The 16963-nt window shown below is 38.7% G+C and overlaps 1 protein-coding gene across 1 annotated transcript in view; it reads right to left on the minus strand.

Moving 5' to 3' along the window:
* SHISA9 (shisa family member 9) overlaps nt 1-16381 on the minus strand; it is a 195325-nt gene extending 178944 nt beyond the window's left edge. The window contains exons 1-2 of the mRNA XM_013940248.2: nt 15750-16381; nt 8409-8536 (exon numbers count right to left, since the gene is read on the minus strand). Of these exons, the coding sequence (XP_013795702.2) occupies nt 8409-8536; nt 15750-16366 (745 nt within the window). The 5' untranslated portion in view covers nt 16367-16381. The remainder of the gene's footprint in view (nt 1-8408; nt 8537-15749) is intronic.
* Between the last annotated feature and the right edge of the window lie 582 nt (nt 16382-16963).

The following is a 16963-nucleotide window of genomic DNA, read 5'->3' on the forward strand; positions in this document are numbered from 1 at the left end:
CGTATGCAGCCCACCTCTTCTGCTTCATTTTGTACCCATGTACTGATTCTCATTGGAAAAGTTGGTATGACTGGATTAAAAAATGAAGAGAGAAATAATTTTATGGAATGTTAAATTTCTGATAACAATATTTTAAAACCTAAAATAGTTTAAATAGTGTAAAAGTTTCACACAGCCAGATTGATCAAAAATATGTAGGTTTAGCTGTGGATAAATCAATTTGCAATAGTTTATGCTTGGGCTTGCATAGCCTGCATAGGTTTCTTGCATAGACAGAAACTGATATATTAATGAATTTATGTTTTTATCATTTGTGTTATAAATCTATGATTTTTGAGACAAAATATGAAGGCGGGAGTTAATGGATTTAGAAAGATGATTAAGATGTAAGTCAACAGTTAAAAATGATATTATTTTGGCATGGAAAAGGCAAGTGCAGTTTGTCTGTGTGACGGTGTTGGCAAACCAACGGTGAAAGCAAAAGGTACATTTTGTTTGCCTTTCGATGAGGTGACTCATGCCACATTAAAAAAATGGTATCTCAATGTCTATCATTTTCATTTTAAGGAGCCCAAATCTGGCAGAATACAGTTGTAGAAAAGGTTGATTTTTTTCCAAACATGGTTCCTATTGCTTTGTCGTATTGTTTTCTATACATTTGTGAAGTCAATTTTTGACGTCAAGTATCCCAAAGGCATGAAAGATCGTAATAGTCATGAAGCATTGATGATGGATCTTCCTGACAGCTGTGGTGAATAGTGGGAATATTTTGAGCTGGAAAATATTCGGCATAAGAATTCTATTAATCAATGTACCAACCCAACCACAAAATGCAATATTAGATAATAAATAGTAGTAGTATGTAATGGGAATAGTGTGTCATTAAGAAAATTTAACAAGTACAGCTTAGATTGTAAAGTGCTGAAACAGTGGAGGAAGCTTCTTCTAAACATTGCCTTTGTTTTCAGGTGACTATCTGATGACAGGACACATCCAATACTCGGTAACAAACACCTGCAGGACTAAACCCGTATTAAATAATTAGGCTGATGGTATGGAAGTAGAAGTGGAGTAACAAGGGAAATGGATAACTATTTTCCAAAGTCAAACCACAATTAAATATTGAACTTTTCATCTTGTAGATAGTAAGTACATCCCTGTCTTATTGGGCAACATTTCAAAGCGCTATAATCTGCACCCCAATGGCAGCAAAATGAGTCTCACCCTTTATGACATCCTTTACAAGTTTACTGTTCTGTGACTCAAAGCTTCCTATATCATATTCTATTACTGCAATGACAACTTTTTTTTATTAAGTAATCATTCAGCCTTTTAAACTACATTATAAAGTGTAAAAAGATATTGTAAGTGTAAAAACATATTCTAAATAAGTTTTATTGACAAAATGTTAATTATTGCCACTAACGGATAAGGTTAGTGATTAACTGTATTTTTCCCAAATACATTTTACATTGCTGAATATTCTTGTTAATATATGTCAAATTTATCTGAATTAAAAGCTGAATAGAAGTAAATGATAGGATGCCAGACAATAATCTAATATAAATATTCTTATTGCACAATAAATGAAGTAAGATAGGGCAAAAAGTTCACATTGCTCAGTCCTAATGGAAATAGTTGTACGGAGAAGAGCTCATGAAGGACCTACCCATTGTGGTTCAGAACAAATCCCATTGACTAAAGTTACAAAAAGGACACACAACATTCTCATTGAGTTTCCAATAACATCGTATCCAACAAGAAATATTTTAGAATCAAGAAAAGACCCACTAAACGTAGGAACAACTTCAAGTTCACAGCCTTATTTGATTACAGACTCAGGATGCAATTCCGCAGTCCTGGTTCATACAAAATTTTGACCTTGCTATTTGTCTTAGCTTATTTTTTCATTTGCCAGGTTAAGTCAACAGGATGATTCTAAAGGCATGGGATTAATCAGATGGTAAGAGATTTGCTGGAGTTCTAACATATTACACTAGGTGAGATTGGTGAAGTTATTAATGAAAAGCTATTGTGTGTATTAAATATTAACATTTGCAAATTCTTCCAATATATATGGTGTGTTTTTTAACTGAATTAATGAAATGTACTACAGTCAAAGTTTAACGAAATATTTCATTTTTTTACTGTTTTATCTTTCCTAAATAAAATCAGAAGCTCTCATTCTCAGGTTGTAATTAACTTCCTTGAAAATACTCATTGGTTTTTCAAGAAGGTTCATAACATCTTCTCAGAAACCAGCATCATGTATCCGAATTAAAATCTAAATGTAAATTAGGAACATTTTATATTAATGATGGTGAGGCTAAACACACATTCAAAACTAATTAAACATCACTGTCTTACAGTGACTGAGTTGCAAGTGAAACGGATCTTCAGACTGTAAGTTTTTATAGGAAATTGTGTTTCCAGCATGGAAGGTTTGGCGCTCTAGTATTCATTGCTATAGTTGTAATTATATTAACCAAAATTCCATCACCAATTTGCTAATGCTTTGAAATTTTACAGGATGGCATAATTTAAGTTGAATTCAGTCTATGAATTAATTTACAGTGGTTTAAAAAGTGGTCTCAAAATAGTTGTGACAATGCAGCTTGCAGCTTTTAACTTCAATCAGAAATTATATTAAAAAATACAGTATTTCTTTTGACAAGAAAGATGGTGATGGTGGTGTGGGCTTTTTCTTGGATGATTATTAGTAAAGCGTATAATTTAAAAGTGGATTTTTTCCTCTTTATTGTACATTACAATCAAAATGTAATAAGCACCCCTCTCCCAGCTAATTTAACACTACTAGCTTTTAGCACAGGAATTATCTAAAGTATCCAAATTTTTGGAATAGTGTTAAGCTGCTTCCTGGATAGATCATAGAAACACCAATAAAGTGAGGTTGGCATACTGGCAGTGAAAACTAAAGCTTTAAATGGAAACAAATTCCCCCTACTTACTGACAACAGTCCCTTCTCTGTGTCACAGCACTGTAGTTTCTCGTGAGATAAGTACATCCTCCAATTAAGCTAGCCATTTTATTCTCCCTCATTCTTCACTGTCTCTAAGCACTCCATCAACAGTACTTCTTCTCTTCCCCTTCTGTCACTGTGTTAAAACTATCTTTTTCTTGGCTGAAAACTTATTAGTGTTCTCCATCTTTTCACGCATCAAACATGGCTGGAGCCTTGTCTATAAAGGTCAGCTTTTCTGACTGTGCTTACTTCTAAGCAAAGAAGCTGAGCAGCCAATTAAAGTTTATAAAGAATACAGTCCAAATTCCTCTGGGCTAGACCTCTGCGCATAGCCAGGCCCCAAAAAACATTTTACTGTAATCAAGCAAGCTGGATACTAATGAGGCCTTACGTACAGTGATGTGCTCAGTTCTTTGGATTTTTTGTCCCCTTATCTGATGAACAATATTGTCCAGATCAATGAAAGTATAATATTACAGTAATATTTGCACATTCTCTATGACTACATCTTCATTATTGTGCAATTAATTGGCCAGTCATTACTATGTAAATAAATTAGTAATAAGTTAGTAGTAAATTATGAAAATAAATTAGTTATATGTTTTATACACTTCAAGAGCCTTGCATTTCAGAGAAGTACTCCTCTCTTAAATGAGGTCTCTTAATGAAGCCTGTATGTTTGTTTCCAAAGAGCAACAGTAGGAATTATGCTTAGGCAATGAGATGCAATGAATCATCTGATATAAACACATTTATGTACGTTAAACATAAAAATAATTAGTTTGGCAAAGAGCAATATATTCAACAGCAAGAAGCATATTCACTAGGGATATAAAGACTGCAAAAAATTCTTGCAAATTCTAACTGTATTTTCACAGTGTCAGACTAGTGACAGTTTCTCTCACGGGAAAACAGAGGCTAAGCTCTTATTTACAGCAATGGGGAAAAGAGCAGGAATGCACAATACAGAATGTGTATTCTAATATGCAAGACCTCCAAAAAGTACCCTGCTATTTAAATGCTTGTTTTCTCAACACAGAAACAACAAAAGTTAACTTATCGTAAGGCATCATTTACAGAAATGTCTTAGCTTTGTTTTCAGTGCAGTTGTAGCCAGGAAATACCCAGGACAACTGACAATCAAATGCAGCAACAAACAAATTATTCCCTTGCACACTTTTAAGAAGAGAAAAAGTCATTTTAATCACAGGTGCTGCAAGGGCTTGGCCAGTATTAAAACTGGTGATTGTTACAGTGCAACAGAAAGTGTCCTGCACTGGTGTGTTTGCAATTCGCTTCTTTTTTGTATGTTAAATCAAAAAGAACGAACTAGCGCATACATGCCTAACTTAAAAGCTAGCATTTTTCATTTTAAAACCTTCATAATATAGAATTTGCTTCCCTTTAAAGTCACCTTTATCTTGGGAGTCTGTAGTTAGCCATAAATACTTTAAATATGAATGTAAGGCCAGTTATTACCAAGGAGATGGTAACTGAGCTTTTACTGATTGTTAAGAGAAGCGACAGTGGTTAGCACTAACATTAAGTATTTGTTTCACTGTGCTGTCACAGATTATGAGTTAGAAATAATAGTAATCATGTTCCAGAAGTAAGGATGTAACTATAAAACCTCCTAACTCCCACTGCAGCAATGTTATAATCCCAACAAGTTAAATAAATTTCTGACTTCTAACATAATAAGTAGCCAAAAAAAAAATTAATCTTAAACGCTGCTGCTACTTTCTTAAGATTCATGAAAGTTAAATAGAAGTGAACAAAATAAAACCCAAGTTTTGCAAGAAGGTCTGCTTTTGGTGTCACGTTTTTAATATAGCTTCTAAATGTCTGGGGTTTTATTATATTTTATTTAACATTCCATGTTAGGAAATTTGAACGCTATGATTTTTGGTAGATAGCTGCTTGTTTACAGTGCATCGTTCCCTACTAATGCGTATGAATGAAAGAAAATAATGGAATTTTTTTTTTGTAAAGTAATCGTAAGAAAAGTACAATACTAAAGGAAAATTATGGCAAGTAACAACCACAAAGTAGCTCTTACTAATAAGCCTGTAGGTTGTCAGGATTCACATGGGCACAGAAGAAAGTCTGCCTTCTTCCTGATCCACCAAAATGGATATTCTTTTCTGAATATTAGAAAAGAGAGGATGAGAAACTGAGTAATCTACACTTCCGTTGACTGCACGACACTGAAAAGAAATCTCCACTTTTGGCCTCCTGTTGGACTGCTAGTTTTGGCAAGTAGCTGTGCTAACTGCAGGCTACTTAGAAGATCTTTGTTCTTTGGTAACAAACATTGCAGAGACAAAATGCAGTCATTTTCTGTGTCAGAGTATTCCAATTTGACAGAGCTTCCCTTTATGAAACACTTCCACTATCGGTTGGCAGCAGCAGCAAAATGGCACTTCATGAGGGCAGAAGGACTAAATGAATATCCAAATTAGAACATTTCTAATAACATTTGGCCTTTAATAGTTTGCCTTCAGTATTTTGAAAGACACAATACAAAAAGATGCAGAAAGCCTAAGAAATTACTCCTGCCTCATCACATTCATGGACTGATGTGAAAAGTACAATGTCAGTCTAAAGTTTTTTAGTCTCAGTTTGAGAAAGCTAGTAGATAGAAAGTAACAACTTAGAAAAGAGAACTTTAAAAATATATATCAAAGTGTCTGATGATACAATTTTGCACCATTTCATTTTCTCTGTATAAGTAAAGATTTGGAATAGATTTTCTATGAAAGCTGTAATTCAGAGTCTGGTTTATTTGCTTGTTAAAAAATACCAGAAAAGCCTGTCACTTTTCCAACTCTAGCAGTAGGTAATGCTGCAGTGTTTCAGAATTCTGCCATAAATTTTCAAATTGCTAAGATATTGGTCTTGAAAAACTTTTCCTAATGTATTTTTTATTTATAAAGATTTTTTCTGCACTATAAATGCACATGCAGTCAACAGACTGTAATCATTTGTGCTGTACTGGTTAATTTTATGAAGTCATTTAGTCATGTTTTATATGAGTTTATGAGAGAATATAATGGCAATAATACAAAAATAATGATCTATTTGCTATGAAGTAAATGTATGTAGCATCAGCTTTAGAATGCCTGAGGTAATTTCACCACTTGAAGGTCTGCATCATACAACCTAAAATGATTGACTTAATCCAAAAAGTTAATTAAAGACTGAAACAGTTACCATCCTAGCTGCTTGCTTCTGAGGTTTCCACCTGTGGCAGGAATGCCTGAACCGTATGTGAAGCAGTCCTTGAACTGCCCCTATTTATTGCCCAATGTATTAAGATAACTCCAAAGTAGCACTAGTGCTTGCATGTTGTAAACTGCAGTGGTGCAAGAGATAATTCACATATAATTCTTCCATCTGTGCCAGAGGGCCAGCTCCTAAGACAAAGAGGTGGTACAGATATCTTGGGCCATCTATAAGTCAACATCCTAAGGTACTATTAACTGTATCTTTCTTTCTTGATTATGAAACTATGCAGCTCCAGTGAGTTACATACATGTGCAACAGTACAGAAGCAGGCTTAAATCTGAATTCAAATCCAAGAAACTCAATGAGTTTAAAGACCTGCTGTGGTGTGCCTTATATTATTATATATAAAGTATTTTAATCTGAATATCTCAGTGTGAAGATTATAAAAATATCAAGCTACTATCAATGCAGTAAGAATCTGTTTACTTTCTAGCTCTTTTCATTAACTGGGATTCTGAGTATGTTTAAAATATGGAAGAAGCTAAGGATTGTACTGTAACTTCATTACCATTTGTTATCTTCCTTCTTGAAAGCATGGTCACAGGAAGATCAGAGGAGAGCAATCAGCAAAGAGCTAATACACAGAGCAAAGACAGAGATATATTACATATTCCCACCCTCCCTTAAACCTTTAGAAGTTCATGACTCCAGGGGGCTAGACCACCTTTCATTGAGAGAGAAGCATAAATTTCTCTCAAGAAGTGGTGTGCTTTTATACAATTAGAGATGTAATGCTGCAGTAAAACTATGTAATTCCCTCTCTGCAGTGTGGAAGAACTGCACAGGCCCAGGTGGAAGTACTTTGCTGGAGAGCAGTGCAGACAGATTAGATGTCACACTTCACTATATGTGGTATCTTTATTAGAGGGCACAGCTTTTATTCTCTCCTGTTATTTTGTAACCATAGCATAAGAAATCATACTCAGCCTCTACCACAAAACAAACATCAAAAGCGCATGCAGCGTAAGAATCTTCTCTTTCCCTCACTGCTTTTATGCTGTTCCCCCAAAAGAAAGGAGCAGTATAATTTCACAATAATTGCATAGTGCCATGCAAGTAAAATTAATTCTTTGTCCAAATATAAACAAATTTTCTGCCTTCTATACTTACAGAAAGATAGACCAGTGAGTATACTTAAAATGTTTCAAAATACAAATACCATTGCAGTAAAAGTATATTTGCAGTAAAATGCTCATTGAAGATCTTCAGCACAGAATAAAACCATCCATTGCCTAAGAAATAATCCACACCTTTCTGAATGATGCATAAATATATTGAACTTGAATTTGTAGATCTACCATCTATAATTTGTGTGTGTATGTATGCATATATAAAAAAAATTTATAGATGAATATAAAATATGTAAAATATATATGCAAATTAAAATTACAGTGAAACTGTTCATCACAAGAACAAAAATGTATCTGTACATAAGAAAGATCTGTACTATGGTCTAATTCAAGACTGAGAACTAAGCTGCCTAGCATTTCAGAACCACTACAAATGTCACCGTATTTCCTTTGAAAGTTCAAGATGCACTTTTTTCTTGCCTTCAATAACTTAAACATGTAACAGAGCAGATACAGAGTAAAATATTAAAAAATAATATAATAATCTTCCTCTTGGAAAAAAAAAAAGAGAACATGAAAACCACATACCACTTCATGCTCTCCAGAAAAGTATTTAGCTATTATACAAGTGAAGATGATATAATAGCCTAATGAAACCTCTTTCTTATGAGACCTTACAGCCTTATGAAGCATCTTGTCTTACTGTAAGCTTAGCTATTTGTATTTTGGTACAGAAAAACACAGAATAATTAATAGCTTAATGAGTTGAATGAAAACACCATTTAGAAAGAGACAAAGATATAAAACATATATTTGTCATCCATAACAACAGATTAAAAATAAATTCAATAAGTGGTTATTTTTCTATTCAAAATGTTTTTTTGTTAGTGTTGCACTATTATTTGCACTAGGAAATCCTATTTCTCATTCTTAGAGAAAGAATATTTCAAATTTACAAGAACCCATGTACTGCCTAAACTTATTTGATGTTCAGCAATATTTGTTTCATTATACTCATTTGAGTCCCAGCATTCCAAAATATTGACATAGTTATAATGCAACTTACGTAAATTATTTGGAGGAGGTCTTGTCTCCATGTTTTCATAATGTTGCACATGTACTACAATGTTTAGATCTCTTTCCATATGATCTGTTGTACAAGGACCTTGAGGTCGCATAACATCAGCAAGAGCTCTGAGGAACAAACAAAATCAGAATAAATCTGTTGCAAAATCTGTAAGGCATTTGCTATATATTCCAGTTTTGTTTTTTCTTTAGTTTGAGACAGTCTATTGTAATGTGCACTGGAGAAGCCAGTTCTATTCACAGTGAAGTCAGGGACTCAGATCCATAGTGGGACTTCGCACTTCAGATTCATTTTAAGCAGTCTTAGACAGAATGCTAGCAATAATACACAGAAATGCATGAACTTTTTTAGGGATCTTAGCTCTGTGGGAGCTTAATCTAAGCTTGCTTAGACTTGTAGCAGTCTGCTATTGCATATGCTCTGTGACATGGCTGTCTTGGTTAAGCCGAGCACCTCAGCACCTAACCCCTGTCTACGGCCTTCACAAACTAGCTATCCTCACACCTAGATTACCAGCAGGACCAGCAAAGTAGACTGTCACACATGCAATTGCACACAGCACCACACAACCCAGCAGTCATGGTCATTTTCATTCAGAAAAGTCACCAAAGATGGAAGGTCAGCTGCTTGTCACATAATAGTCTAGTAAACAAAGCACTCGTCATGATCAGGGATTTAAGCTTTTCCCATCCAGAGGGTCAGTTTAAAAATGTCTTTTCTAACCTATCTGAGAGTGTCCTAATGCTTAAGATGGAGCAAAGCTTGGATGGGAACATTCTTTATCTCTTTGAAGCAAGTTCAGAAACAGGACGAAAGCTTCATGGTAGCAGAGAGGGAGCGAGCAAAAGGAATCCTAACGGTAGGGCAGGCCAACCTGACGCTGGTCATGGCTTCTTCCTGCAGAGAGACAGGTTCATCCCACTCTTGGATATGTTCTATGGACTAGTTTCACTGCTCAGTGTCCTGCCTATTATAAATCCTATTCTCAGGCACGTAGGTAAGTATATGCACCTATATCAGCCTTCTGAATCCAGAGCTAGTGACTAAGTTTTAAGCTCTAAAACTCTCAGCGTGGCAACGTCTACATCTCTCCATGATTCTGGGCTACGGACATTTACCTTTGACTTCAGGGCTGGATTAGCTCTTAGGTACGTGCAATATAACGAGCTGCTGAACTGCTGTGCCCTACAGAATAATTGGCCTACCTGCAGAAGGTGGCCTTAGGCAAAGGAAAGACATGGCATCTGTTACTAATGTCTTCAGGGTTCAACACAAGTCTTTTCTATTCAGGTCCATGCACCACTGACCATTATTTGCCTCCTTTTTTCTACTAGCTTTAATTTTTAGACCACTTGAGCTATTTTTTAAGGGAATGGATGAATTTTCTGGGCACTGTGCCCAGTTGGTTTAATTTTCTACAAAATTTTATACAGTGTCCCAGATACTGCATCAAGAAAGACTGGCTTATAAATTAATAAATAAAAAAAAATAAACACATTCACTAGTGAGAGCCAAGGCAAGTGCCATCTAGCTCCTCCACCTTATTTCTGTGACATGATGATTTCTTGATCAAGAAGCAACATACTTTGAAGAATTACATAGTAGTTTCATTTAAGTTACATGTAGATGGACAGACAGAGAGGAATTCTGAGCTGGATCTTGCTCTCAAAATGCAGGAAAATTGCTTTGGATATGTTTCCTTGTGTTTACAGCTAGCATTATGATATTAAAATATTAGTTACAGTTGTGATCAACATGTTACAGAAATACTCTGTTGATACTGTAAAAGGTCAGGAGATAGCAACCAAATGATTAATGGTATCAGAGCAATGTTCCCATTTGAAGCATTGCTTATACAGCAGAAATAGCAGAGCTGGCCTACATAGAAAAATAAAAATTCAATAGAAGAGATTCACAAAGGTATGTAGAAAATGCTGCAAAAGGAAAGGATTATATTAAAAAACATAGTTTGAAACAAGTTTTATACAAAAGAAATTACTGATACCAATATTAATTCCAGAGGCAACTGGGCACATTTCTGCAAAGGGAATAAATGCAAATGAAAGTTTCTAACTTCAGTCTGGGACTTAAACCTGGATGATCTCATAATACACAAATTAGTATTTTTCAACTTTGTGAGAGCGAGTTTTCAGAGATACTTTCTTCACTGCCCTTAATCTGATGGTAAATATTGTTCACTGTAGACTTTAAATAACACCCCATATGATGCCAGATTAACTACTGCCTGTCTGTGAAAATGCCAGCTAAGTCCTCTACCATTTTAGGATGGATTTTTCAAAAGGATTTTAAGGAATTAGCTGTCCAACTCCTATTATATAAAGGAAAAAGGAACTTCTCACCCTCAAGTTCTATTTTAATGACACTGCACCTATGTTTATCCTGTGTTAGCCAAAATTGTACAATCTGTTCAAGGGCAGAATATTTCATATAAAAAAGCTTGTCCTTCCACTGTTGTCAGAAGGAGTTAAGAATGTGTAGCAGCTCATATCATCGAAGCACAAAGTACCTGCATTTTGTTCTTTTAGGGGTTTGCCCATGTAATTAAATTGATAAAAGAGTTTTGGGCCCCTGACATGCACATGACAAAGTCCTTGAATAGATGTTTGCTTTGAAAAATTCCGCATAGGCCAACAGACTTCATGCATTTGTCCCACTTGAATATCATCATACAGATTTTGTTCATTATCCAAATAAATTGTTTGAGCTGGTCCAATTGGAAAATGATATATGTAAGGGGCCTCTATCCATACCTGTGCCACATTTAATGATTGTTCAAAAAAAATGCAAAATACAAGATAAGCTTCTAATCAGGTAGTGATATCAGTAAGTCTTAATAGTGGTATTGATTGCAATATTACAGAAGTGCAGAAATGTTAGCTACACGAGTTCACAGCCCAGAACTATCCAGGAAGTATCAATAACCTTCGGGATTTCTCTTATTATAAGATTTTGCTCTTTGGATATGTAACACTATTTTCAGATGTTACAAAGCATGTGTAGCCAGGCATTTTGTTTATGGTTATAAGTCTGAAGAAGCTCAAACACGGGATATTTCATGAAAGGTCAGTTGTCATACTTTGCCTCCAAATTTGAGTCAAAACCCATAAGGGAAATAATTTCACACATAGGATTCAGCATTTTGGCAAGCCAGACTATTTTTGGTCCTAGGTACATGCCTTTTGAATGATCAACAACAGACTTGACTTGTGAGCTCAGCACATTGTGAAGGAAGAAAGAAGAGCTCAGAGGGTTCATGATATTCAGAAGGCTGCTAACATACTGTCAGAAGCTCTGCTACAAAAAAACAGGAGCTATAGGGCATAAATATTCTTGATTTGTTTACACATTCTCCACAAGGATTAGGGAAGAAGACAAAGCTAGAGTTTTATTTACTGAAAATCTCTTCCATGGAAGAAAAGTAAAGCTTTTTCTACAGCAAGGAAACTGTGGAGTTCCTTTCCAACTCATTTTCAAGAAAGAGGATTCTCCACTTTAACTAGTGGAGCCTGGAAGTCCCATTGATGTCATCTTAAGCAGCAAGCACATGCTGCACTTAAATGCCCAACAGAGCCTGTAAATACACTTCAGGAGGCAGATCACTCCCCTATGTCCTTTTAGGCACAATACTGCCACAGACACTCATTCTTCTTGCTGTATGTGGTAACATACACCATCTTATTCCCTCTCTTGGAAGGCAGAAGAGCAGAGGAAGAGTTACACTATTTGGATATTATTACTGCTCAGTCCTTGCATACTCAATAGCTGAAGGAAACATCTAACTCCTTTTAATGTCAAGGAACAAAGTTATAAAGGAGAGTGATATGAACATTAACATGTGATGTCCAGAGGGAAATATGCTATGCAGATTTCATACTGTACTTCCCTCTCCATTTTCCTCTTCCATATTTACAGCCCCATACCAACAGTAAGTGTGTTTTACTGAAAAGCACTGATCAGAAGAACAAAAAGAAAATGTCAACAGTGCCACACTTGGCCTTTTTCCTCAAAACAACAGGAAGTAACAAGCTTTCCTTAAAAAAAAAAAAAAACTCTAAAAAACCTCTTTTTTTCCCCCCTATATAAATAGACTTGTCCAACAGAGCTTTTTTTCCCCTGTGGATTGTTGTCACTAACTAAATACATTTCCCCAATGCTTTTCTGATTGTCAAACATTTAGGAAAATTCAGTGAAATGAATGGAGTGTTCTTGGTTTGTTTTGATATAGCAGTAAACAAGATGCAATGAATGGCTACAAAAACTACACTTGCCAAGTCTGTGAAGTTTCCTTTATTAACATATTATACCACTCTTACACACACACACACACACACACACACACACACACACTAATGTCTTACTTCAACAACAGATCCACTGATGACAAGAAGAAATAATATAAGGAATTAATAAGGATGCTACAGTCTTGCTTCCCATTTATAAGTCAATGTTCTTATTTCCATGTGTCAGAGAATGTCTCTGTTCATATTTTAAAATATTTTTAGTAAATCAGAAATGAAATTACATAATCTACACCAGTTGTATTCTGTTGACTTAAAATCTTTCATTAAAAAAACAGTCTACACCGTGCACTGTATTTTTTTGATAAGCTGTACCATCCCTTCCTCTGGTGAATTTGTTCACAGGAATGAAGACGATTCACATGTTTCATGCATCCATTGGCTAGGTAAGGGAAAGCAGACAATCTTAACTAAGGGAATAAAAGAAAAATCAGCCTGTGTGTGCTTCTTGCTGCCTGCCAAAATGGAGTAACACATAGTACTCCTGGTTTGGCCTACCAAGCACTCTCAGTGCATTATACTTTTGCTTTTTAATAAGGTTCAGTATAGGAAAAAACATTTTCCCCCCCGATATTGTAGTGATGGATATTATAAAAGAAGGTGAATGTGAATATGAATATAGGCTAGATAGTATTTTAATTGCTGGTACTATTAACTGTTTAAACACATAAATTATTTATTTCTTAAACACTGCAGCCTTTTTTCTCCCAAAACATTAGCAGTGTAAAATGACCTAGGATAGAATATTTTAGTTAAACACACATGCAAGGACAAAGAGGTTACTTCAATTCTTCACTCAATGAACAGATTTTTAGATTGACTAAGGTATTTACAAATCTAATTTCTTTTACAAGTAATGGTAAACCCACCCTACATAGCTGTAATCAGAATGTGAGAACTTTCTTTTTAAAAAGAGCTATAGTACTGTCTTTTCAGAACATGACTAGCTATTATGTGTACTGAGTGGGTGACTGTTTTTCCATGTGATCATGACTTTCCAAGTTTCTATAATCCTGACTCGAACATTTTCATGGAGAGAAAAGTACGAGATTTCAAACAATGTTAAGTAATCAGGGTAACAGATGACCTTTCTAAGAACTGCTTCAGAAACCTAATCTTTATGCATACATGACTGAAGGATTTCAGAATGATATTCCAATCCCCTGTAATGCTATTTCCATAAACGAAGACAGAATATCCTTTCAGAATCCTTCACACCTGTACTTTAGATAGCAAATACACGGAGCTTCTTTAACAAGTACTTCTACTAGTAGAAATAGTACCAGTTCAAGCCAGATATAAGCAGGGATGACAACACCTTCACTCTGTCCTGTTTTCTGTAACTGTTATGAGCCCTGCCTTTTTGCCTGCATGAAGGCACTACAAAAATAGACTGAAGCAAAGGAGAGCTTTTTCCTTAAGGAGCTTCAACTCCATAGTTTAAAGAGTATAATTTTTTTTTTAAAAGGACACCCATATATTCTTTTTCTCAAGTTAGTAGTTCAAGATATTCAAAATGACTAAAGAATTATTGAACCTTGCTCAACAAAGATTCTTTGCAGAATCACCACTGGCACACAATGTTGAATTGACTAAAATTTCTGTGGTGTGCTTTGTTTCTCAGTAGTAAATGCGTATCCATATCAGGCAGTTTATAAATAGCAAATAATTGCTAGTGAACTGGTGATGCATTCACAGGACTATTTTTGGTGGATTTCTCTGTTCATTTCAGGATAAGCCATTAATCCCAAAGCCATACAGAAACTTCAATAAGAAAAAAAGGCTCCTAGTGTTGTGTTGATCTCTTGGCTGTCTTTCCAAGGTTGATTCTTCATCTAAGCTTTAAAGATTGTGAATTACACCATAACCAGTCAGGACAAGAGGAAGAAGCTTTCTGTCACACTGCATGTCCAGTAGAAGGCATCCTTTTAATTGCATTTCACCACTAAAGTTGCCCAAGATGCTGGAACTGATTCAGAGACTTTAATGGAGCTATTTGCCTTTTTAAATGCCTTCTGCCCTCCCCCACCCCCAAATCTGCTTTACTTTCATGTGCCTGGGATTAGCATAACAAATCAGACAGACTGCAAACTTGACAAATGTATAATGCCTTGATTTTGAACTGCTGTGACAATCTGGGTTTGAAATATGTTGTTAAAGCTACTGGGCTCTGTCCTGAGCTGCCCACCTTCCTATCCACCACTAGGCAGCCAGTATCTGGAGTAGACAGCACACAGCATGCCTAACTCTAGCAGGGGGGGAGACGTTCTTTGATATAACTCAGCCATTACACTGTGGATACACAGAGAGTAACACACATATATAGATGACAAAGACTTTCATATTCCATATTTTTCCTCTCAATAGTAACTGAAAAATGTCAAGAAATTCTATAACAGCTTTTGCTTTTTGTGTTTCCCTCTCCCCCTTCCACCCTGGCTCATTTTCACAGCTCAGATATTTTACAAATAGCTCACACACTTGCAAGGGCTGGGGGAGTAGGGAAGGTCCTGCCAAAACCATTTTGCAGCTGGAGAGGGAGGGTGAGATGACATTTGTTTACATCCTTCGGCTGAGAAGTAAAAACATTTTCTGAGCCTTGAAACTGTTGGAAGAGGAACCCATCAGCCTTTCTATAATTCAGTGTTGCTGGTTTCAGATTTTTTTTTTTTTTTTTTTTTTTTTTTTGCTATTCATGCACATTATATCCGGGAACACTTGCTGGATCTTGTTGGGGAGAGGGTCAGACACTGCAGATAAAAATGGACTACTCTCTGTGCAGGCTTCACAATTATTTCTAGTCTTCCTCAGCATACGTGCAGTTTGACAACCTGGGCTTGGGGAAGCATGGGAACCCTGCTCTCCAAAGTTGGTCTTCCTCTGCCGCCTTGCAGAGGAACGCAGCCTGCCTGGCTGGAGTTGTTTAGCAGGGACACATGGGCTCCTCGCTCCTCTTAGGCTGTGGGGGGGAGGGGACCCTGCTGCTGGCACCCAGCCTTACCTGGACATGTGCTCCCGCTGGGGTCTGTGCGCCTTCTCCAGCCCCAGTTTGGTGAAGATCCCCACCAGCACCATGACCGCCACAACCCCACAGATGATGTAGACGATGAGGTTGGTTTTATCCCTGGTGGGGTCGTGCAGAGGGTCGTCTATGCGGGAAGGAGGCTTCCCAGTGTTCATCCACAGCGGCGTCTCGTAGTTTGTGCAGGTGCTTTGATCCAGCCTCGTCTTCTTGAACTTGCAGCAAAACCTGAAGCCACAAGTGCCGCAGCAGAAGATGAACTCCCCCGAGCTGCAGTTGAAGGGGGGGTCCCACTGCCCCATCACGTCGAAGTAGCCCCTGCAGAAGTCCGGGGTGGGAGGCGGCTCGGAGGGGTCTAGCTGCTCCCCGAGGCTGGAGTGGTTCCCTCCCGAGAGCACCACGAAGCTCCCCAGCTGCTGGCCGGCTTTCTCCTGCGCCCGGCACACCAGCGTGAGGAGGTCCGCCACCAGGTAGCCGAAGAGCAGCCGGATCAAGCCTTCCATCCTTCCGCCCGGCCCTGGCCCCGGCCCCGCGCCGCCGCCGCCGCCGCCGCCGCTCGAGCCGCTGGATGCTGCGCCGCGCCGGGAGCTGAACATAAAGGGGCTCCGTCAGGGGCCGGGCGCCCGCTCGGCCCGCGCTCGCCTTCAGCACCGCGGACAGCCCCGCGCGGGCCGGGCCGGGCCGGGCCGGGCCGGGCCGGGGGGGGGGGGGAGGGAGGGGGGCGCCGCTCCGCGCCGCTCCGCGCGACAGCGGCGAGCGGCACTTGTGGAGCGGAGCGCGCGGAGCGAGGCAGCGCGCGAGGAGGCGGGTGCGAGGGGCGGAGGTGGCGGCGGCAGCGGGGGGCACCGCGGCGGGCCGCCGAGGGGGGCCGCGAGGCGGGGGAGGGGGGGGAGCCGGCGCCTCCCCGCGCTGCCTCGTGGCGGCGAGCAGGCGCCGGGGGGCTCCCGCCTTCCCGCGCTCCCTCGCACAACTCCCGCAGCCAGCCCCGGCCCGGCGCCCGCCCCGCTCCGCTCCGCCCCGGGCCGCGCCCGCGCCCGCGCAAGGAAGGCGACGACCGCCGCGGGACTCGCCGCGGCATCCAGCCGGCGGCGGGCGGGGCGAGGGGAAGCCGCCCCGGCGGGCAGCGAGGACGAGGCGAGCCCAGCCCGGCCCGTCCGCCGAGGCGCCCGCAGGAGGCTGCGCGCCGCCGCCTC

Source organism: Apteryx mantelli, chromosome 16 (assembly GCF_036417845.1).
Source record: "Apteryx mantelli isolate bAptMan1 chromosome 16, bAptMan1.hap1, whole genome shotgun sequence".
Taxonomy (NCBI): domain Eukaryota; kingdom Metazoa; phylum Chordata; class Aves; order Apterygiformes; family Apterygidae; genus Apteryx; species Apteryx mantelli.